This window comes from Talpa occidentalis, unplaced genomic scaffold (assembly GCF_014898055.3).
Source record: "Talpa occidentalis isolate TD23 unplaced genomic scaffold, MPIMG_talOcc4v2.1 talOcc4.4, whole genome shotgun sequence".
Lineage (NCBI taxonomy): Eukaryota > Metazoa > Chordata > Mammalia > Eulipotyphla > Talpidae > Talpa > Talpa occidentalis.
This window is the reverse complement of record NW_023604295.1, coordinates 97,331,471-97,356,830: the sequence shown is the minus strand read 5'-3', so window position 1 is coordinate 97,356,830 and position 25,360 is coordinate 97,331,471. Positions and strand designations below refer to the sequence as shown.

The 25,360-nt window shown below is 42.2% G+C and overlaps 1 protein-coding gene across 3 annotated transcripts in view; it reads left to right on the top strand.

Annotated features, from left to right (window-relative positions):
* CLSTN2 (calsyntenin 2) overlaps positions 1 to 25,360 on the top strand; it is a 635,260-nt gene that overhangs the window by 208,505 nt on the left and 401,395 nt on the right. For all 3 annotated transcript variants that reach the window (XM_054700777.1, XM_054700776.1, XM_054700778.1), the window contains one exon: positions 24,658 to 24,780. In XM_054700777.1, the coding sequence (XP_054556752.1) occupies positions 24,658 to 24,780 (123 nt within the window). The remainder of the gene's footprint in view (positions 1 to 24,657; positions 24,781 to 25,360) is intronic.

Here is a 25,360-nt window from a genome sequence, read left to right as displayed (position 1 = left end):
AAGAATAATGGCAATAATAACATGGCAATGTTAGCTAATGACACAAATAAAAAATAAAACCTGGCCTGGCCAGGGCGGAGAACAGCTGCTGACAGAATCCCCACTGAACTTCAAAGGTGATTTCTAGGCTGGGGTTCATGCACAGTCCCAGAAATCAAGTTAGTCAGCTTCCAGCAGCTTCTGTTGCCCAGGAGCCCAGCCAATAGCCCTACTCAGACTTGGCAAGTGCACTCACATAGCTTACCTGTGTACAGAGCTCATGGGCTTTATCTAGGGCCTTTGCCTCATCCTCACCATGTGAGGCTAAGAGGTCATTGTCTATATTCCATCCATTTCACTGGACCAGACGACCTTTCCATCCATTTCACTGGACCAGACGACCTTTCCAGACGACCAGACGACCTTTCCAATTCTTCCAGATCTGTGCTCAGACCAAAGGCTCTCTTCCTGATTAGTTTCCAACCTTGCTTACCCTCAGTAGTAGAAATCCTCCAAAACAGAAGAGCTGTTCCAATGGTGTTAAATAAATACGGGTCCCAGTTTCCAAAGCCCACTTATAGCACTGAAGTTTTGGACTCCTCACTTCATTCTTCTTGGACTCAGTTGCCTCATTTGTCTGATTAATATCCTCATTTGCAGTTGCCTTAGGAGTTAAACAGACTCCAGGGTACACATTCCTCATTAAATCTTGGCATCCAGATGTGTTTGTCAAGTCCAGCGTGGCTCATGTTGCATCCTTTATGTGGACTCTGAAGGTAGAATACATGTTTGGTTGTTAATATAATTAGGACTGCTGGAGGTATTTGAGGTAGACAAGAGAGTGGACATTGCATGCATGCAGGCTGCTTACCCACAACCTGAGGGGAGGCTCGGAGGACTGCTCTGCACTGTCCAGACTGCCAGAGCTAGGAGGGCCTCTCCGTGAGAAGTCTTTACCCCAGGATGGGAGGGAGTGGGCGTTCTTTTTTTTTTTTTTTTTAATAGAGGCATATTTTATTTATTTATTTGTTTGTTTGTTTGTTTTGTTTATACATGCACTGGGTACAGTCAGAAGCGCGGGAGGGTGAGAGAATTCACCAGAGCCAGAGCGGGGAGCAGAGCAGGCAGAAGGACCGAAGTACACTGCTGAGGGGAGCAGCGGGCGGCAGGAGAGGTCTGCGCGCCATGCGGGACCCTCCTCCGGTGGCTGGGGAGCAACCGGGGATCGAACCGGCGCGGCAGAGGCCGCGGGCAGCTTCGCAACCCAGCGCTCAACCGCTGCGCCACCGGGGAGGCCCGGGAGTGGGTGTTCTTGAGGAATGCGGAAGAATTGTGGAGCTCTGGTCCCACCTGCCCACACTTGGTGCCAGAGACATGCTCAGGTTCCAGCTCTATAAATTATAGTAAATGTCGTGAGTGACCTTCCCATTCACTTGGATTTCTGTGATAGTTTTTCTTCTTGTTTTCAAATGCCCTTGTGTGTGTTGGGAATTATTATTCTGTCATTGTCTCTGGGCATTTCTGCTCAGGTAATGACTGGTGGAATGCTCTTGGGCCCTTGTGTGATCTGGAGCCACATCCTGAGAAGCAGAAGGTGGCCCCTTGATTCTGTTACCTCAGATAATAAGTGCCTTATGTCATTGGACCTCAGTTTCCCCATCTTAGAATAATAATAATACCTGTCTCCATCCACCTCGTGGGAAGTCAGGGAATTGAAATGTTGCTGGCAACTTTAAACCCTATAAGTGTAAGAAATAGCAGATCACCTGGACTGGCAAGCACCTCTACTATAAACTGATAGTGTGACCAATAAGCAATCAGAGCTCCATTTGCTCATCTGCCTGATGGGGCAATAATCTTTCCATAGCAGCAGGACTATTGGACTGCTATGAATAAGGAATCTTTTCCTAAGTAGTTTCCAACCTTGCTTCCCCTGTGTAGTAGAAATACTCCAAAACAGAAGAGCTGTCTCAATGGGGTTAAATAAATAAGGTCTCCAGTTTCCAATTAGTGTAATTGATTGAATTAATATAATGTGTGTAAAGCATCTAACACAGTGCCTGGCAAATAGAATACAAACCCGAAATGGGCAGCTACTGTTATAATGATTATAATCATTATCTCATGAACTAGGCATTTCTGCCAGGTCGACCCAATCCTTTATGGGATTCCCTTCTGGTCTTTCACTACAGTGTTCTCATTCCTCTGTTTTTATTTAGATCCAGCCTTGCATAGCCTTCCTGGACCTGGATGAATAGTATTTCCTAGAGCCCCAAGGTGGGCTCTTTCTGCATTTCACCACACTCCAACCATTAGGGAAGGATGTTTATGTCTACTTCCCCAATACAAAGGGGCTCCCTCCTGATTTGTATGGAACTTAAGCAACTTCCAAGTAGAGCAAACTTCCAGTCACTTTTTGCCTGAAATCTCTGAAGGAAGAGTGCAGAAAGATGTTATGATCTTGGCTTTCCCAACCAGTGAAGCTGCGTGGAAGGTGTTGCGTTAATTAGTATCCATCTCCTCACACGATCCTTTGTGCTGTCAGTTTCTGCTCCGTAGATACTCAACACTGTTAAGGCAAATGATATCATGACTGACAACTTAATAGATGTCTTTCTGAGTGATATCTGAATGAGCTCCCCAGTGATCCAACCACATAAAATTAACAGAAGCCTTCAAGACCATCCTTCTCAGGCTAAGGCTTGGGAGACATATGGGCAAGCATGTCCTCACTCATGGGAAGGCCTGAACTCAGTCCAGTTGGAGATGAGGGGATTGAACCTTTGTCAGTAGGCTGCTGCCTGACTTCCTAAAAAGCTGATATTTCCGTGGTTGTTTCTGATGACAGTAAAAATTATGAGAAGAAGAGACAAAATATAACTCCTGCTAATGTCAGCAAGTCTCCAAGTGAGAGCTGATGTTAAAAGCAGTCCCCTTGGGACACATGCATATTCTGATAACAGTGGAAATAACTAAATATTTTTTCTTTTACAAAAAAATGTTGCCAGAAACTATAAAACCAAAAACACCAGAGTAATGCAGCTCAGATTGTCCAATATATACTCAGAAATTAAGGATGCCTACTCCTTTTATTTTCAGGTTCATTGAGATTTAATTGATACACAAAAAAAATACACACATTTAACGTTTACATCCAATGAGTTGGACATAAATCCATACCTGTGAAACTATCATCCAAGCCAAGGTTCTGCACATGTCTTTCACCTCCCTCTCAAACTTCCCTTATGTTCTTTCGTGTTTTGTTTTTTTTTTTTTCTTATTTGTGGTTTTGTTAGTTTGGGCCAGGACACTTAATATGAGATTTATCCTCTTAATATAATTTTAAAGTGCCCAATACTCTGCAAACGATAGGCACTATTTGATACAGCAGTTCTCTAGAATGTTTTCATCCTGCATAACAGAAACTACACCCATTGAAAAACAATCACGCTGATTGCCCTGGTCCAGCTGCAGGTCAACAGGCTTCCCTGACATTCTCTGGCCTGACATTCCATGTGCCGACATTCTCTGGCTGCCTCTAAGTCCCATGTCTCCTGAGCCCTGTGAGGGATAAAGTGATTTCTGAATACATAACATTTCTCTGAGGAAACCTGGCACAGATCAGGACCTCCACACAGTGCACATGGGCCCTTTAAAGCTTTGGCTGGAAGATCATGGCTTCTGTAGGCGCTTCTCAGAGAGAAGCTCTCCAAATTGTTTCAACAAAGCTCAATCATTGAATACTTACATACGTGCTCAAGGGACAACTTGGAAGAACTCTCTCACAGGGTCTCAGTGATGCTGCTGTGTGATGGGAAATGCAGCTCAAGTTCCTACTAGCTAAGGCTTGTGCCCAAATAGCAAGCTGCCCAGGACCCCAAGCTACAGGGACCTGTGACCAACTAGTACATTTCTAACTTTGGCTCCATGTTCTGTTCAGACTTTTTGAGTTTATCAACTTCCAGGCAAGCTTCCAGTGCCTCTTCCAAGCACAGGAGGGTTTCTGGGATTCAAAGAATGTCATACATAAAGCCAGGCAATGATCTTTCTGACATATCACACTCACGTGGGACAGATGGTGTTACAGAACCTGCTGCCTGATGAAAATTGTTGCCCATGAGCGAGATGGTACAGCCTCCATGATGGCCTGCTATTTCAAAATGCTTTTCTGCAAGATGTCTGCTTTGCTTCTGGGAGGTGATTGGAGGGGCTTGGACTTGCAGTGCCAAAATGCTTGGAACCACAGGGCATACTTCGGGGACACCTTCCTCCTGGACCCCCTGAGCCTACCTGTCACTCCCCAGTAAGATATGATCTCCATGGTTCCCACTGCTTTAGAAAACCTGTGGAGAAATATATACAAAGGGGCACAGAATCCATTACAGACATGAAAATAAACAAAACTGGAGACAAGTGGAATTTAATAAGTTCAACTAAGCATATAATAACTTACAATAGCCGAGACGCCCTAAAGTTGCTGAACACGCGGTAAGGGAGGAGGAATATAATTGTAGTTAAAATGCAGGGAGCAACACAGGTTGCATTTATTAGGAAAATAATATTATAGGAATAGTAAAAGCTCAGCAAAGCATGGTTGTGATGTTACTGAAAAACAGTAGGGACAGATAGTTCAGACAAAGCAAGAGAGCCAGCAGCGGTGCCAGGGAAGTGAAATGAAAGGGTTTCCTGGAGTGGGCAGTGCTTCACAGACAAATGGAGAGTCTTCCCCTCCGCTGAGGCTACTAGAGATTTTGCTAAATAAAGCATTTGGCAATTCAGAGAACGTTCAATTGGGAGAAACAGAAACTCAAAAGAAATTGTATTGCACCTACAAAGTGGCAAAAGTAATCTAGTAAACATTTTACTAGCAACACATGAAAGAAAAAATCCAAAAGAGTAATGATGTTGGGGATAAAAGAATTTTCATGTGTGGGAATAGAAAAGTGAGGGTGACCTTGCCAGTCAGTTGGAATATTTATGTCAATCTAAAATCTGAGCCTTTAATTACTACATATCTTCCGCTCCTTCCTCCTAAACCAGCTTCTCCCATACCTCTAGCAATATTGCCACTTGGCAATGCAGCCCCGTTTGCAAGTGCTCTGGCACCTTTGCATTTCTTCAGCATTTCTTTAGTGCCTTCTACTGCCAGGTGCTGGATAGATAGATACAAGGTAATCACCTGGCACCACGAAAGGAATATGTTGACTCTCAATCTGCTGAGCAAATTTCTGATTCAATAACTGGGTGAAAGAATGGATGGATGGATGGATGGATGGATGGATGGATGGATGGATGGATGGATGGATGGACTGATACATAGGTGAGTGAGACCATTTGGACTCTCCCTTTCCCTAACAGAGACCACAATCTAATAGATGGAAACTAGGAAATGCAACAAGACTACTTCCATAGCCTTGGAGAGGAGTCTGTGCAGGACACAACAGTGTCCCTGGGGAGTAGAAAGTCAGGGAGAGCATCTCAGAGGAGGGTGGGAGGAAATCTGATGCAAGACAATCTTCCTGTCTCGTGACTACCCTGTTCCTTGAAGGAGTCCTTGTTCCCAGGAATGGTTCAGTCTCTCTGCTGAGCCCTTGTCTCAATTACTTGTAGAGTTTACTCCTTGTCCACTGTTTCAGTGTGTTTCTGGCCACTCCAGCATAAATTGGCCCATCAGATTCCTTCCTTGACCAAGGACTTCACCTTGTTGCCAGCCCAAGTCTGACATCCCCATGATGTGATAGAGGCCATTGCAACAAATAGGTAGCTTGGTCCCATTAAAATCATCCTATGTCAGGGGAAGCATATGTAGCTCATTCCAGATTCCTCTGGAACTCATAAGGATCACAGTTAAAGCCAATAAACGAGCACAAGGACAACACTCATGTAGTGTTGGAACATCCACCACTCTACTCATGCTCGGGCTCCTTGTCCCCTGCTGTGACCCCTGAACTACCTCTGAGAGCCCCTGGGGCTACCTGGAGCCTTGTGCACCATGGAGGGTCTCCTCCTTCTTGCAGGAGGCTGGCCAGGAAGGGAGACAGTGAGTGCTGTCACAGGATCCAAGGAGAGCTCAGGAAATTCTTACTGAGCTGGGGAGATGTGGTGGACCTCCCTCTTTTCCTTTAATTGCTAATGACTTTGAGTGGGATTTGTTAACGTGACTCCATGTGTTCAAACTTTTTTTGTTCAAAGTCATTACTCACCTTGGTTAGTTTGGATATTTGAGACAGCCCAGCCTGGCATATTCCACATCGTGGCACTTTATAAATGTTCATGCTGATTAGAACTTTTATTTTTCATAATGATCTACTAATGTAATGATAATGCAAGTAATAGTCCATATCTAATGGCTTCTTGTCCAAGCACTGAGGGAATTCATTTAATGTATTTAGTGCCAAACTCCTAAAAGAAAACTATTTAAACTGTTGCATTCACTTATGCATTTTTATGAATCTTTGGGTAATAAAAGGCAATGGCTAGTCTGGAAACTTAGAAAAAAGGAAAAGTCAGGTCACTTATGATGGCATTTTTGATTTCTTTAACACAGAGCTGCTAAGAAACTTCAACATCTAGATGAGGAGACTCTGAGTGGGAAGCTAGGGGTTTTGCAATACTGAGATCTACTTTCAGTGCAGACACACTGTCCATGAACTTCTTGGTGGTCCATAAAGAGGTCATGAATGCAGCTGATTTTTGGTGGGCAGGGATTTGTGGGGGAGGGGATAGGAGCTACAGCATCACCCTCCAAGCTCACCTGTCAGTTTAGAAGACTGGTCCCTCTAATAACCTCAATAAGTCACTTCTTAAAATATATCTCTTAGGATTTTGTACTCCTCCTTCTTCGCATTTATCCCAATTATAGTAACTAGACTAATTACTTAGTACTAAACATCCAATACCTGGCCTAGTCCCTCTTGTACACAATACTCACTACATAAATATTTGTTGAATGAAATTCTTACTTGTGGACCATATACAAGGGCAATCAGTGTCCATATTCAATGAGCCTGGACTATTTGCAGGTAGAAGCTATTTTCAAAGATATTTTCAGCTACATGAAGCTACTGTCTCCCACAGCTCTCAGGATCAAGCAGTTCCTATGTGAAAAAATTCTGCTTTACAACTGGTTCCTTTCCCTTGTGCTATAAGAAAGCCCATTTTCTTCTGTTCCATGTTCAGTGGAGTTGGAGATGATCTCTAGAGCCAAGACATAAATGCTTCATGAATCTAAGCAATGTTTAAGGAGTGTGTGCCTGCTTGTCACGAGCCCTGGAGATAGGCCCTGGAGCCGTGTGGTCTGTCCCCACAGCACTGACTTCAGCTGATCTACCTGTGACTGGCTCCACGCTGGCTGTTGGGAGCCTGCCTGGTTTATATGGCATCTCAGAGAGATTGGTTTGTGAGGCTTTCGGAATTGTGTGCCAGGGCACAGTGGGGGACTTGTTAAACTCAGTAGAGAAGGAGACAAGGTTTCAGCTTCCACTGTTGGGCCCTGGCACCTCATCACTGGCATGGCTCTTTGCAGCTCCATTTCTGGGCGCTGTCTCTCAGACTGTGTGGGCTGAGTCTGCTTTATAAAGACATAAGGGTGGGGAAGCAGGTGCGCCCATTGGCATCGGGAATACAAGGGACTGCCAAGCAGTTAAAGACAAATCACTTTACACAAAAGTAAGGGAATGCTCTGCTTTTGACTGCAGAAGGATCTGGGGCCGGAGCCACCTCCCTGTGGTAACACTTTGGCCGGTGCTCTGCCTTGGCACTCCCATAGTCTACCCAGCATCAATACAGAGCGGGTGCCACCCCCAGTGCTCCCTGAGAACTGGCTCCCAGCAGGTCAGGCAGTGGAGATGTGGAGAGAGCTGTGAGCTGGGTATGCCTATGAGTTGGAGGTGGAGAGCAATTAAAAGGGAAATGAAGGCACAGGTGAACTAAAGAGGTGATTCTCAAAATCATGATTTCACCCCAAAAGTCCTTCCTTGAGCTTCATCCTTTTGGGGTTAAAAGGCCTTTAGAGTTGTCAAATTCTCTTTGAAAATGAGAACCTTGCAAGGGAGGGTGTCTAAGCGTGATCCACCCTTGGTGCCTTGGGGACAGAAGAGATGAAGAAACAGAGAACTGTACTGTAGACATGGGGGGTGAGAAGGGTGCTGTGATGGGAATGAGACTTCCAAAGGGAGCCAAGCTGAACCAGGATAGGGTCCCCAAGAATGGGATCCTGTCAGAAAGAAACTTTTCTGACCTCATTGCCAGTCCCAGTGGGTCCTGACTCACTCACTGGCAGCTTGTGCATATTGGTGCCTCAGCTCTGAGAAACAGTAATAGACAGAACAGACCAGGCCCTCCCCTGAGGGCTTCCATTCAAGACACACGACGTTTAAAACACCAAGTCTCACCAAATATCATTCAGGTGTGTTTATTACAATGAAAAGGGTGAAGATGTGAGAGGAAGATAGATCAGATGAGGTCTTCAGGTAAGGTTCTTTGAGCTGAGCCGTGGGCATGGGAAGGAGCCACCCAGGCAATGGTTAAGTTTTCCAGAGTGGAAACAGTGAACACAAACACACAAGGTAGAACTTATCTGAGTGAATTTGAGGACTGAAAAAGTAACCAGTGTCTCTGGGTGTAATGGATGAAAAGAAGTGGCAGGACCGGAGTAGAATGTGGGGAGAACTTGAACTTTACTCTAGGTACGCAGAGGTCTGCAGCCTGCGGAGTCTCAGCAGACATGGCCATGCCCTGCTTTACTATTCTTTTCCAAATGGTCACTCCAAAGCTCTGTGAAAGAAGGGGCTGTAGGAGATAAGAATGAAACATGGAGAAAAAGTAGAACCTCTTACAGAGATTAAGGCAAGAGATGGGTCTATAGGCTGGCAAGGGGGCTTTGGCAGGTGGGAGCAAAAGAATTTCACATTCTACTACATTGGTATAGAAATGGCAGAACCTGCAGGTGGGCTCCATGTGGGTATGGAAGGACTGTTGCTTAGGAAGAGCCAGGAAGCCAGGTGCCTCCTGGGGGTTTTGCCTGAGCAGCAATAATGGTGCCATTTTCTGAGATGGTGTCCGTTCAGTGAGGAGCAAGTTGGAGAGAAAATCAAAAGTTTCCTCCTCTTCCCAAGTGCAGTCAGAGGTGAGGGAGTGATGAATGAAAGTGATGTTTTAGCTGGTCAGGAATTTGTCTTTAGGAAAAGAGCAGGTAACTAAGATTTAAAATCTGAGCATTTCGCCACCTTTTCTCACAAAACCAGGGACTAGGTCAAACAACTTGAGCAGAAATTCTGGTGCTTGGTGCATTGGAAAATCCTATAACAGGATGGCCACCATTCCCGCATGCCTTCTAGACTGGCTGTGGTTCACTTGCTGAATGTCCACAACCAACAGTGATCCCAGTCATGGAACAGTCAGCAAATAAAGGGGGCTCAAAATTCTAGGACAGAATCATAAAGGTTCACTGTATTATGACTGTGATCTATCTCAAAAGCTTTCCATGTTTCTTAGGATAAGAAGTTGATTTTATATCCGTAGCAATTCTCTCTCTCTCTCTCTCTCTCTCTCTCTCTTTCTCTCTATCTCTCTCTCTCTCTCTCCCAGCCCCCCAATTCCCTTAAAACTAATTTATTCCCAATCTTCCGAGGAATTGCAATTCTTTCTCTTATTCGTACTCTTACTTCCTGAGCACTGACACCTATACTGGGTATGTTTTCTCGTTCTATTTCTCTCCTACCCCACTGCCCACAGCTTTTCTTACAACTAGGATGGCAAATGAGTTTCATTTAAAGTCTACCTCTCATTGATTGCTAGAGGCTTCCAGAAGCATTGTGTTGCCAAAGAGCCTGAGGTCCTGCCCAGGTTCCATGGGACTGATTACTATGCATGTCATGGATATAAGAGAACAGGCTCTGTCTATTTCCAAGATGGTTTAATTACTATGTCTATCACCCCCAGACATTTCTAGGATCATGCTTCCTCTAAGTTTCATTTTTCATTCCTGGAGCAGGGCCTCATATGATTTAGGTTCTCATTAAGTATTTATTGAATAAATAAATGAACTAAAGGGTATTTGGCATCTTATTTAAAAAAATCATAACTTTGCTGGGGCTGAGAGTATGACCAGATAGCCCCAAGGAAGCTCTCACAGGCCTCCAACTACTGGGAGGGTGATGAGGCTCCAGCCACCAGGTGCTGAAGTGTCTGGGCTCCAAGGCCATGTCTTCCATGGGCCACTCACAGTCCATGACCGAATGTGGCGGCATTGAAGGATACTGAGGCAGATATGCTCGTGGGAGATATATGATACCGCCAGCTTCACACTTTGGTTTGATAATGCCCTAAGGGTTTTAGCTTTTCTGAGTCCAACTTAGACTGCTAGAAAATCTAGGATCTTCACCCAACTTTCCCTTCTTCTCTCCTACTGCGATTATATTTGCATTAAGGACTCACCTCTTTCCCAGCTTTTTTGATTCTTTCCTTATATTCCCCTCATGCAAACCCATTTTTCCTTGTAAAATTCTTACAGGCTTAATGCTGGCATGGTGTCTGCTTCTTGGAGGATGTGGTGCAACATCAGAAGGGATATGGCTCTGCTAACCCTACTGGATGTCAGCTGGGCAGGGGGGAGGTCTCACCCATGCCCTGGGTCAAGTACATTGACTACCTGGAAATGTCAACTGTGGAGAAGCCTCAATGTTGAGAAATTCAACTCTATTTTAAAAAAACAAAACAAAACTATTTTTATAAATATCTTCTTTTTCACTAATATACAGCACTCCAAATAAAACACATCAGTTATTTAATTGCCATCCTTATTCAAAATAATGAGCTCTGCACAATTAATTTCATTTATTATTTCATGATCATAAGAATGTTCTAAACTCTCCCAACCCCAAATAAGTTAATTACTAGTATGTTTGAGTGCTTCGTTGCAGATAATATTTGTGTCTTTTCACTACTCAAATGTCTATTGGAAATCTGATTTCGTGACTTAGGAATTAGTTTTCCTCTTGGAGGCTTCTTAATTCTATGGAGCGCCATGGAATTTTTTCACTACATGTAGTACTGTTTCAGATCAGTGGTCCTTCTACCAGTTTCCTTTTTCTACACTGTCCATCCATCCTTTTTCTACTTCTCTTTTCAATGATCTATTTGAGAAGTGTTTGTGTATACAAAAACCAAGGTTTTCTTGATTAACCAAAAGTTATTCAGCAGTAAATATGTCCAGACCAGAAATCGTAGGAAAGATCATTTATATCTGAGGAAGAACCACTTTAATTGAGAAAAGTAGTGTGAGCTTATGATTCATTCACTGTTCTTTTAACACACACTTGTTGAGCAGGTGCCACACACCATGCCCATGCTTAGTACTGATGATGATATTAGGGATCCCACACTTCCCTTTTGGGAAGGATGCCTTAAGCACTGAGGGGTTCTTCCAAGTGGCTAATACCTGCCCTGTTTGCCTCTAGGAGAAATTGACACTTTTAACAGTGGAGTTACCCTTAAACATCACACAGATCATGATATCTCTTTTGAGATACACTTGTTGCCTCCTGAACAGTCTGAAAATCCAGAGCCCAGATTTATTTCTGAAATTCATCATGATGCTTTTAACCTTTGATGCCTTATGTAGGGATGATTTATGAAGTTTGTTTCTTTTTATGGTGGTTTCTCCAACCAAGATGCAAGAGATATAAGGACTGTGATTTCAGAAAATTATTCCCTTGACAGCATGTGCTCTAGTTCATATAGTAAGAGAAGATGCCCGACATCCTTTCTCCCCAAGAATCAGAGGCTCTATTCGCTCACAGTATCACATTGGTGCTCAAGCCATTCAGTCAAACAGTGGCTTTTCCTTCACAAGCAGAACCAGAGAAAAGACCGGTCTTGTCACTACACTGATAAACTCCTCACTCATACCCTTTCTCTTTCTTCCTACTGAGGTACTATGGAGTAGCATATAATAGTATGCATCAGTTTTTAAGTTCTTTGCCAAGTCATATAGCAAACTTTTTGATCTCATAACACAGAGCGAAATTTAACATTTTTTTAAAGATTTATTTTATTTGTTTATACAAATACTGGATACAGTCAGAAGCGTGGGAAGGTGAGAGAATTCACCAGAGCCAGAGCGGGGAACAGAACAGGCAGACTGACGAAGTACACTGCTGAGGGGAGCAGCAGGCGGCAGGAGAGGTCTGCGCGCCATGTGGGACCCTTGCCCGGTGGCCAGGGATCGAATTGGTGCTGCAGAGGCTGCGGGTAGCTTCGCAGCCCAGAGCTCAACCGCTGTGCCACCAGGGGAGGCCCTATTTAACATCCTTAAATAACATTAATAACAGCAAAGAAATTTTCTTTTTGTGGATTATACTTAGCTTTATTTATTGCATTAGTAATTAAAGCTGATTGAAATAAAAATCTCTATTAATTCAGTTAAAATAACTATACTACCACCATTGATATTGACAGTAATACTCTCTTTTATTTAGAACAATTACATTTTTCAAAATAAAAGGTGATGGAGTACCATTGTTTAACTTTTTTTTTTTTTTTGCAAGTATCTGTCTTAATAGAAGACAGCTGGATTTTCATATCTGCTTCTCCTATGATCTACTGTAGTACCATGTTATGTAGCTTCTGGAATACTTCTCCAAAGAGAAAGAAAGCAAATAGTATCTTAGTAGTTTTATGAAAATAGCTTTGATCTCATGAACTCCTGAAAAGGCCTCTGGGACCCCCAAGATTCTCTGGGTTATAATTTGAGACCTGTTGTGCGGGTTTAGATGTATAGACATGGAGACCCAGCATTTTTCCACACTGGCAGAGGAAAGACACAAAAGGATATTTACAGCCCAGCAGAATCTTTACTATGCTAGAGATCAGCAGGGGTTGTGTGGGTGGTGACAAGGAGAGAGATCCAATTCAGTCTGGCATAGGGTGACTCAGAGAATGTTTCCCTGAGTTAGGGGTGCCTGACCTGAAGGAGAGGAGTAGGTGGGCGTACAGACATTTGAATACAAATAGAGCCATCTTGTCTGGTGCTCTGATGTTCAGAGCTAATCTTGAAGGTGACTTAGAATGCTTAATTTGCAACTTTATTATGAGTATATTTTTGGTGGTGGATGAGAGGCCTTTTTTTTTTTTTTTCGGGGGATCTATTCTCTACTTCTAATATTTCATAACTTCCTAGTAAGGAGCCAAAGCTGGAGAAACATACACAATAGTCCATATAAATAAGAAGTGAAATTGGTCTGCCAGTGCTTTTTTTTTTTTTCTGAAGCATTGAGAAGCGGTGAGCATTTTGCAGTGAATATACCATAAACCAGATAATTGCCATTCATTGTTCTGAACATCTTGAAATCTAAGGCATGAAATGGAATTTGCAATAAAAATGTATCACATATTTGCTATCTTCTAGAACAAAGTTGATAACATAAGCTACGGAGGTTTTATTTATTAGCTTGCCAGTACAGAAACAAAAATATGATGTTTTTATTGGAGGTTAAAAGGAATTTGTACTGTTGCATTGAATCGCATTCATTTTGAGCATAACATTTCAAAGGTTCTTTGATGGGTGTGATGGTTACTTTTATGTGCCAATTTGGCTAGGTTATAGTACCCTAGTTATTCAATGAAACACTAACCTAGGTGTTGCTGTGGAGGTATTTTGGAGAGGTGTTTAACATCTACAATCACTTGATTTTAAGTAAAGGAGAGTACCCTCAATAATGCAGGTGGGCCTTATCTAATCAAATGAAAAGCCTTAAGAACAAAAAAACTGTGTTCCCAGAAAAGAAAAAAAAATTCTACCTTGAGACTGCAGCATCAGCTTCTGCCTGAGCTTGAAATCTGCTTTACAGATTCCAAAACTGCCAGCTTTGAAAGTCATGTGAGCCAATTCCTTTTTATATACACACATATGCATATGTACACACACACCCCTCATCTCTCTATCTCCATCTCTAAATCTCTTATTGGTTCTGTTTCTCTGGAGAACACTATTTTCCCATATGTCTCAGTCTCAGCTGTCTTGTCCTCCGTGTGTCCCCTCAAAGCACTTGGCTCAAGCTCATTCTACAGGGAATAGAAGTGACTGCAGACTGTTGCATTGGCTGCTGGTCAAAGAGAGGAATAACCAACTGCAGCAGTGTCTCCCTTCTTCCATTCAAGGACCATGACCTTGTATGATTTTCTTAAATACCCTCAGCTTATCCATGAAATTGAACCCATGCTGCCCTCAGGGGTGGTGATAAGGACCAATGAGATCATGACAGTAAGGCCTGGCACATAGTAGGCCTTCAGGAGTGGCAGCTACTGATTAGTTGCCACTGGATGTGACCCAACTATGGCAATTTTAGAAAGAGTTTTAGACAATTACATTTAGTGGCATAAATTCCAAAGTAAGTTAACCACCTACACTTGTTTTAGGGATTGAAATGCAGTGAAGTATGAAATACTGAAGTAATAACAATCTTGAGGATATATAGATATAACAATTTAGTGCACACTTCAGTCCAATCATGTTGTTCAGTAGGTAAGACATTTTGTGTGGAAAAATGAGTTGGCTTGCATGACTGAATGGGAACATTAAACCATCACAGTCTTACCCCCTTTCATATTCTAAATCACCTTTTCCTGAATGGCTCACAATCTTCTTCACAGACTTGATCTAATATTTCCAGCCCCTGAACTTGAGCAAGGACTCTGTTAGGTCTTCTGCCCTTCAGTAGATTTGTTGGGGGAACTTGGGCACTGTCTATCAGGGTCACACTGGGAAATACTGGATCCTGATCCTTGCTGGTAACTGCTGATGCTTGGAATCAAAGACCTTTTGCTGGAGACATATAAGTTACCAGTCAACCTCAAGTTAGTCCAGACTGAGCATTGCCTTTTATATTCCTCCCAGCAACACTATGAGATTGGTGTGTTATCACCATTTTATAAAGAAGAGCTGAGGTCTCCTTTGTAGATTAAAACATTTGATTAAGATATTCTGTTGGCTTTACGGTGTCAGAACTATGACATTAAGCCCAGTGCCCCTTGCCTTTAACCTCCAATGCTGTCTGGGGCAAGCTTTGGGCTATTGACTTTGTCCAAATGGCTTGTGTAAAGACAACTGAAAATCTCACTATTGTAAGACTACCTTGGAAACACTGTAATGATACCTTGGAAACAATTCTTCCCAGCATTTAGCATGGCCCACACCATGTGGTTCATTTCCAGACTGAGGAATTTAGTTAATGATTTTGAGGGTACACATACTCCAAACAATTATTTATGGTTGGAAAATGACACATGAAAAGAAAGACAGGGCCTCCTGGGTGGTGCAGGGAGTTAGGCACTGCACTGTGAAGCAATCCACAGTATCTGCAGCATGAGTTCAATCCCCAGCCGGCCAGGGAGCAACCCACATGGCGCAGCAGACCTCTCCTGTCTCGCCCGCTGCTCCTCTCAGCAGTGTACTTCAGTCAGTCTGCTGTTCTGTTCCCCACTCTGTCTCTGGTGAATCCTCTCACCCCCCCCCAACCCCGCATCTCTGGCCTGTACCCCAGCTGTTGTATGCATGGATAAATAAATCTTTAAAAAAGAGAAGAAAAGAAAAGAAAGACAAAGTAAGAATGAATGGACATAATAGAATAAAGAGGAATGAGGATAAATGGATGGATAGAAGGAAAGGAGAAGGAAAGCAAGCAAATCTATCATCCTCCTTCATTGAAAGCACATAGCAAGCAGATAAGGATTAATGGCCCAGGGCCGCCTTGGTGGCGCAGGCGGTTGAGCGCAGCACCGTGAAGCTGTCCGCAGCCTCTGCAATGCGGATTTGATCCTGACCAGCCACGGAGATACAAACATGGTGCAGCAGACCTCTCCTGTCTCTCCCGCTGCTCCCCTCAGCAGTGTGTTTCGGTCAGTCTCCCAGTTCTGTTCCCCACTGTCTCTGGTGAATCATCTCATCCTCCTGCATGTCTGGCCTGTACCCCAGTTCTTGTATAAATAAATAAATCTTTTTTTTCAAGCTTTTTTTTTTAAAGATTTATTTATTTATTTACACAAGTACTGGGTACAGTCAGAAGCGTGGGAGGGTAAGAGAATTCACCAGAGCCAGAGTGGGGAACAGAACAGGCAGACTGATGAAACACACTGCTGAAGGGAGCAGCAGGAGCGGCAGGAGAGGTCTGCATGCCATGTGGGACCCTCGCCAGAGGCCAGGGATTAAACCGGCACTGCGGAGGCTGCAGGCAGCTTCGCAGCCCAGTGCTCAACTGCTGCGCCACCAGAGGAAGCCCTAAATAAATAAATCTTGAAAAAAAAAAAAGGGGATTAATGGCCCAGTCATCTTGTCCTCAAGTAATATTTTCAACCCAATTAAAGCAGCGAAATGTAACCCTCATCTTCTGTGAATCTGTATGTGTGAGCCACACACATCGCATTTGTATTTAAAACTAATTGGTACCTCTAGCAAGAGATATACATTGCCTCTAATTAAGCAATAGCGAATGTCACTGTGATTTGGGAGGTACACCCTCTTTCTATTTGGGGGATGTACAAATACCTACTCCTTGGAATCAAAGTGCTGCTAATTGTTATAGGCATCGGCAATGTCATCAAGGACAAAGATGTGCTCAGCTCATTGATAAATGTGCCAGGCACAGTGTTAGGGCCTGTGGACATCATCACTGGAGTGCTGCCTGTCCCCGAAGAGGGCTCACTGTTCCATAGACAAGTGGGACAGGGGCAGGCTGATGGCACTGCAGTGGGCTTGGGGCATGAAAACCAGCAGTACAGGGTGAGATGGGGGTATGAAGGAGGACAATGGGAGCAGGAGAACTGATGTATATCTGGAAGGATGAACAGGCAGTGGATAGGAGAAAGGAACGTGAAGAGGAGAGTAGACTACAGAATGAAGGCAAAGGTATGAGTAATGAAGGGAGCTGGGGCCTTTGGCTGGCTTCATCTAGTCTTGGTGTGGAGGGCAGGAAAGTTGCTGATGGATCCCAGGTAAGGAAGTACAGGGCAGGTGTGCCTTTAGGCAGGGTCACCTCCACTTTCACGGGATCCCATCCTACCCTCACTCTGAAGCTGGGAATAAAAATACATTAAAAATGCTATTATAGGGCCTCCCCGGTGGCGCAGCGGTTGAGCGCTGGGTTGCAAAGCTGCCCGCAGCCTCTGCAGCACCAGTTCGATCCCCGGCCACCAGCAGGGTCCCACATGGCGCGCAGACCTCTCCTGCTGCGCCCACTGCTCCCCTCAGCAGCGTACTTCATCACTGTGCCTGTTCTACTCTCCGCTCTGGCTCTGGTGAATTCTCTCACCCTCCTGCGCCCTTGACTGTCCCCAGTGCTTGTGTAAATAAATAAATAAATCTTTTAAAAAAAATGCTATTATAGTTATTATAGGTGGGAATCATCTTATTATAAGACTACCAACTCAAACTAGTACAAATTTTTAAAAATGGAAATTGAGGAAAAACTATTGAAAGGTTTCAGTTGGCAAGCTGATGCACCCCCTGGCAGGCTGAAGAGCCTTGAGGGGTGTGCAGAGTCTGGACTGGAAAACAGCAGTGGGAGTGTCAATCTTCCTATCTCCTTGGGGTGTGTCTCTTCTCTTTCTACATTGGTCCCTAATGCTCTGTCTTCCAGCAGATTTGCTTTCTCTGATTTTAATGGTTTCTCAACTCTCCCTAAACTTTAAATGATAATGACAAGCCTCAAATTCTTATGAATTATAATGTCAAATGCTCACTGCCAAAAAGATGATAATTTCTGGGACTCCTAAATGAAAGTTTTACGATGTAATCATTTGATCCCCACCTAGCCCACTCATCATTTTCCCCATGGGGTGGATGTCCACTCTGGTCCATGCTGCTATAATAGGAGACTGTGTTTGAAGGGAAAGTTGGGCCTCATAGGCAAAAGACCAACCTGATCACTAGAGTGATCTATTTCCTGAAGAATAGTTAAGCTCACTAAAGAATTTTGCAGTCTGTACAGTATATATATTTATTCACATTTTATTTTTGCTAAGGGAGAAATGTTAGAGTCGAAGGATCCGAGAGCTAGCAATGGCTAGGGAGTCCATTTTAGGATGAAAGTATGAAGATTCAGAGGGTAAATTATCAGTCACTTGGCTCTGCTGTTTGGATTGAACGTTAATGCATTTTTTTCAGAGGTGGGAGCAAAGAGATGGGAACCAAAGAGTGCTCCCCAGAGTGCATCTGTGCTCCAGTTAAAGGTGCATTGGGTGACCAGACCTAATTTCTCTGTAAATGGAGCAGAAATATCACACTAGCATTTCCTCTGTTTGAGTATAGAGATAGTCATTTTTCAGGCACTGAAACATCATGAGGCAAGAAGCAACCCTTCAGGGCTTGATATGACAGTGTTCGGCCTGGAGGAGAGTTGTGTAGCCAACAGCAACACTGTTTTGTGAAGAATTGATAAAAAGTCTGTTTTTCCAAGGTTACATCCAAATGGAGCAAAGTGTGAGCTGAGAAACCTCAGTCTACTGAAACAAAAAACAAAACATGTGACAAGGAAGGAAACTGATTTAATAAGAAGTAATCAGGGACAAGCATAGATATGATTGCTTCTTTTTGGAAAGAGATGGTTCTACCATTTCCCATGATGTTGGGTTTGAAAATGGCTTTTGGGTAATTTCAGTGCATGCCAACGAGTTCTGATTAATGTAGTTGTTATTCGTCAGTACAGCCTTTTGACTGACCTTGCTCCTCAAACTTTGTTCTCTAGCCAAACCTAACTATCCACATTTCCCCCCTGGTTAACAGAAGCTTTTACCATCGGGCCTTTGTCTTTGACATTCCTCTGTCGGGGACACATTAATTCTTACTGCTCATGAACTAAGACCAACTTTCGCCAGGAAGCAGTTCTGGATGACCATAACTGAGCCAGGGCTTCTCTTTTCCCATAGCTCTCTGCTTTTTCTCTTCTTACCCGTCTTTTGCCATACTGGTTAACATGGACCCCTTGCTTATTTGAGAGTCCCTTGAGCACAGAGATCTTGTTTTTGCCCCATATTTATTGAAGTATAGTTTACTCATAATACATGTCACCCTTTTTAAAGATTTATATATTTATACATACAAGAACTGGGTATAGGCCAGAGGTACGGGGGGAGAGGAGATTCACTAAAGACAGAGTGGGGAACAGAACAAGCAAACTGACTGAAATACACTGCTGAGGGGAGCAGCGGGTGAGACAGGAGTGGTCTACTGTGCCATGTGGTCACCTCCCTGGCCAGGGACTGAACTTGTGCTGCAGAGGCTGTGGGTTGCTTCATAGTGCTGTGTTTAACCCCTTTGTGCCACCAGGGAGGCCCTACCTTTTCATATTCTTATTTGCTATTCATATATCTATTTTGGTAACAGATCTGTTCAAATTTTATTTTCAGGTTATTTATCTTATTATTGAGTTAAGAGAATTGTTATGTATTTTGGATACAATTCCATTTTTATATATGCTTTTCAAATATTTCTCCAAGTCTATGACTTTTGAAAAAAAATATTTTCTTAAGTATGTTTTTCATAGAATAGAATTTGATAAATTTTATATAGTTTGCTAGTCAGGTTTATCTTCTGTGGTTCATGCTTTTTTTGTTCCTTCTATTAAGCCTTTGTCTAACCCAAGGACACTGAGATTTTATTCTTTTTTTTTTTCTCATTTTAACTCCCACATTTAGGACCATGAGACATAGAAAGAGTTTTGTGTTTGGTATGCAGTAGAATTGGAGCTCTTTATTGTATTTTGCTTTATTTTATTGCATGTGGATATCCAAATTTTCCAGCAACATACTATGAAAAGAATATCCTTCCCCTTACTCTCACAACCTGCCCCTCCCCTGCAAAATTGAACTATCTTGGAACCTTTGTTAGATATTAACTGACTACATATGTAAGTCCACCTCTGCATGCTTAATCTTTTCTATTGTTCTGTTTATTAAGGTAGCTTCAAAGTAATTCTTAAAGTTGGGTGGTATAAGTCCTCCAGCTTTGCTCTTTTTTTTTTTTTTTTTTTAAAGATTTACTTATTTATATAAGAGGCATGGGAGGGTGAGAAAATTCACCAGAGAGAGCAGGGAGCAGAACAGGCAGACTGAGGAAAGACATTGCTGAGAGGAGCAGCGGGCGAGGCAGGAGAGGTCTGCCATGCCATGTGGGTTTTTCCCTGGCCAGCCAGGAATCGAACCCGTACTGCAGAAGCTGCAGACAGCACCTTTGAGTGCAGCACTCAACCCACTGCACCACCGGGGAGGCCCTAACTTTGCTCTTTATTAATCAAAATTGTTTTGACTATATGAGGTCCTCTTCATCTCATATAAATTTTAGAATAATCTTGTCTATTTTTAAAACTCCTTATATTTACTTGGGTTGCACTAACTCTATAGATCAATCAGGGAAACTTTTACCTCTTAACTCAAACATGTTGAGTCTATAAGTCATGAACACTATCTATCTCTCCATTAAGATCTCTCCAGGTATTTTTAAATTCTCTCATCAATGTCCCAGGATTTTCAGTGAATATTTCTTGCATGCATTTTGTGCAAGTTATTCCTCAGTGTTTTGCATTTTTGATACTATCATATTCATATTTTTAATTCAAATTTTCAATTTCTTATTGCTAGTACATAGAAATACAACTGATTTTATATAATGATTTTTCTATTCTGTGACCTTCATAAACTCACTTGTTACTTAAAGTGACTTTTTTTGTAAATTCCATAAATTGCTTCATTGTTGATCACATTTTCTGTAAATGAAGATAATTTTATTTATGTGATTTCAATCTAATTTTTTTCTTGCTTTGTTGCTCTGACTAGACCCTCCAGTATAATTTGAATGGTGTAGTATACAGTCAGAATGATGAGTCTTGTATTCTTTCTGCTTTGAATGCAAAGCATTCACTCTTTAACCATCAAATATGATGTTAGCTGTAGGTTTTTATAAAAGTTCTTTATCAGATTGAGGGTTTCCTTTCTATTTCTCATTTGCTGATAGTTTGAATTATGAATAGATATTGAATTTTTTCAAATGCTTTCTCCATTTTTTTATCCATTTACCCCCAATGCTTGGGCTGTTTTTGTACATTTTTGGTACTCTATAAATATTTGTTGAATTTGAAGCTTGCTAAAAACTTCTGTGTGTACAAGGTACAGTTCGGCTCTCAGTAGCACGGGACCATCCAAGGGGGACTTGAGAGTATTCAAATGCCTTTTCCACGTGAAGGGTATTATTTTTGCCTAAATGAGATCATGTAATTTTCAACGCATTCTTATGAAGTATCTCCATTTCAAATAAGATATAACTAATAGAATGATTAAAAAGCTATCACATCATTGAGATTAGGGAAGAAGTTCTATGTTTCATTACTAAATAGAAATAAAAATTATAATCATTAAGCTCAGAGAGGAAACAAAGAAACATCCAAAAGGAGCTGGTTTTAATAGGAAGCAAAATGGGGTGAAAAAGAAAGGAACTAGTTGATCTAAAGATGAGGAATGTTGTCCCTTGGCTGTCTATTGGGTGCCTAAGAAAGAAAAGTCATCTTTGCTCGATACTTGACTCAGTTATCAACCATATCCTCTCAGTCAAGGTAATGTAAATTTATGTTATTGGTTTGCAACCCTGAGTATTTGCTTTACAGACAAGGCAAAGAAAATTTAATTTTGGTTACAGATAAAAATGCAGATGTTGGTCAACCTTGAGCTAGAGATGAAGGAAACTTGAAAGTATTAGAGAAATGAGGCAATTTTGAGAAGAGGCATATCTTACCTTATAAAAAGGGAATGTTTAAACCCCTTAGAGCCTCAGGTCCTTGCCTGCAAAATGTGGCACAAAGTCTTGCCCAATGGGTTGTTGTAAGGGTTAAGGAATGTGTCTAAAATGACTAATATGCGGTAGGCACTCAACTAACTGAAATAGTGACGGAGAGGAGAAAAGGAAGGCAGGCCTGTGGATAAAAGGGAAAACTTATCTCCACTCCGAAGGAATAATCTACATGCTAAGGAGTCTAAGGCACCTCACCTATAGACATTTTCACTGCCCAGAGGCCAGGGTGGTGAGTTTGATGACAGGTCCGGGACTGTTGGTCTTGCATGTGGCCTTGGAATGACATGACATGGCGTGACAGTGTCGTGAGTAGTGTCATTGTCCTCAAATTATAGTTGAGGTGGTTCAGAGTGTGGGTGGCCAAGGGACTTGATAAAACCAGCCCTGAAGTATATATATACCCGGCCTGAAAACCAACAACTGTGACTAGTTTCCACTGTCTGCCGCTGAGCCGAATGGCACAATGAATCTGAAACACTGGGTGCGCTCCTGGCATATCCTCTGTACACATTTCTAATGAATAGGCCCGTAGGTTTAATTAAAGGGAAAAAAGATTAATTGTTTCTCCCAACAGCTGCAAATTATTTACATTGCATTTGTGTTGATGGCTAATAAAAGAGCAAAGGAGTGTGGGGACAGCCCAGGGTAGCTGTAATTCTTCCAAGGTCTATAATGAAGTATCGGTTTGAATGCCAACATGTGAGGGTGGATGAGCTTATAGCCCATTCAGACCTGCTATAGGCAGAGATGTTCTCTGCTCTTGGCATGATTCAATCAGTAGAAATGGATCACAGGGCCGAGACCTGAGAAAAGCAAGGCGTATGTCCTTGTTCTTGCAAACTGCCTCTCAGTTTTGTTCATAGTTGCTGTTGAATGTGTGAGAAGGAACAAAGTGATGGCCCAGGCTAGGGCTGCCATCAATCCTGGAATGACTCTTAAGTTCCCTCTGAAAATGTGATGGGTTAGAAGAGCACAGGAGTTAAAACAACAGAGCTATGCTCATTTCTTTGAGCTCATGCTTTGTCATGGCTATTGAAAAAATGAGCAATTTGTGCAATAGAGTATGTATGTATATCTCATATATACTATAATGTCTGTTACATATTGTAATGTGTATTATAATATGAATAGTTTCCATTCTTTTTTGGATGTCAAGAAGTATAAAAGTTTTTTTTTTTTTTTTATTTTCCCAATTGTTAGTTATTAGCCCTGGGACTCTCTTGCAAACGTTACATCCTGTGAAAGTAGATTAATCACCTTCATAGTGGTCACGCCTACCTCTCAGGTTGCTGTGGGAGAATTATATGTGTGATGACACCTTTGAAAACAGTACCAGTGTGTGAGGATTGACTTCAGGACATCTTGGTTATTCTAGGGCTCCCTCTATCCTGTTTTGTTTCTAAAGCAACCCTTCTGCACCCAGACTTCCCCACAAAGTTATGGGGGAAAAATAAAAGGATAAACCAAGGAACTTACACTTGAGTCAGTCAGATCAAAAATTTAGAAAAATCCCTTTTTATGCCATTGTGGAGAACAAATTAGAATGGGACAAGACTTCTTACTGGAAGATTAGACCAGAGGCCCCTGCAGCTATTCCAATGGAGACAGCTGGGCCAGAACCAAATCAAGGAGATAGAATTGGCAGTCATGGAATATTCACTAGAGAAGATTCTCACGTAGGAATATTGTGCCAAGCCTAGCACAAGTCTCACTTCAACTCTCTACCCTCCATTAGTGCCTGTTGACTACAAGTGTCTGGTATTCATTTGCTGTATTTGCTTTAACAAAGTCGGATCAACTGGGTGGCTGAGAACAACAGCAATTTATTGTCGCACAGTTCTACAGGCGAGAAGTCCAAAACCAAGCTATAGGCAGCATCGTTTCTGTTTTGTAGGTCTCTCTCCTAGCTTCTGTTGTTCTTGGATTATGGCAGCACAACTCCAATCTTCAGGTGGCATTGTCCCTCTGGGCACATGTGTGTCAAATGTCCCCCTTTTATAGGGACGTCAGTCATTTTGGATTAAGGCCCTCCAAATGACCTCATTTTGACTTGATTACCTTTTATAAAGATCCTATTTACAAATAGGATCACATTCTGAGCTCCTGGTACTATCTGAGGTACTATCTTTTTTCAGAGATACAATTCAACTGGTAACATATATTTGATTTACATTTTATGTGTTTTGATTTCTATTAGATAAATCATTCAGTTGGTAAAATTACTGAAAGGCAATTTAACTTGCTAGTTATTTTAGACCATTGAGATAGACAGTTTTGAAATATTGAGGAAATATTCAATGTTTGTTATATCTTTACATAAATGTTGTACGTGCCATATATATGTGTGTAAAATTCATTAACAGCTCCTAATGATGGATAAGATTAGATCAAGGTCAGAAATCTCAGCACACAGTTATAACCTGCTACTTTGTTGACAGATAAGCTACTTTAAATCTAAAACATCTGTTCTTTGATAATAACATTTGAGGATTAAAGCTTTTGATCAGTTTTTAATATTATCTGTTTACACCGGGCTTGCAGAAATGAAAATAATGGGATTTTAGTAAGGTGAAAAATGCATGGTCTTAGAGCCAAAAGCTGTTCAAGTCTGGGTGTTGCCCTCACTTTCTGTGTGCCTGAGGGAACTGTTGAACTCCTCTCTGCACATTTTGAAGGTACCCTGAGTATAAAATGGAACTGACATAATCTATGTCCTCATGTGGTTAAAGGGATGAGAGCCTTTGATTGGGCAAATGCACAATATTAATATTTTTATGGGTTAGTTATTCAAATGATGATCTTCAAGGTTAACCTTTGTGTTTGTTCTTTCCTTTGTTTTCTAGTCAATAAGCACAAGCCATGGATCGAGACTTCGTATCATGGAGTCATAACGGAGAACAATGACACAGTCATTTTGGACCCACCACTGGTAGCCCTGGATAAGGATGCACCAGTTCCTTTTGCAGGTAAGATGATGGTTTATCATGACTGGGCTTGACTTTGGAGACATGTTGGGAAACTGTCACTTAGCTCAGGCTCAGGACTTCTAGCTGCTGTTATTACCCTGTGCGTCTCCTAGATCAGCCTGTGATTTCAAAGCTCTATGACTCTTCTGATTTCTGGTATGGATTCTATATGTCTTCATGGTTTTTATCTTTGGTGTCATCTCCAATGCAAGACCCTGGCTGCTGTTTCTTTGGTTAGATGATGTGTTACTGAAGTGGCCTTTGGAACTAGAAAAGTTGGACTAGTAAGATCTTGAGGAAACCTTCTAGAGGAGACTTCCCTCTAGAAAGATGAACAGAGGACAGAGAAAGTGGGTGAGTCTCTGGATCCACTATTTAATATCATGGGCAGGTGAAGACTTATAGTTAGGTAGAATGAAAGAAGAACTAGGAAATACTTGCTAATGGTAGGACGGTGTCCTGCCTTTGAGCTTCAAAGTAGAAGTGGTTATTGAAGGAGAAATCTGAAGGCAGTCCCATTTTGCTTTCTGTAGCTTGTAGTTATAGAGCCTGCTCTCTGTCATCAAGACTACTTCTCCCT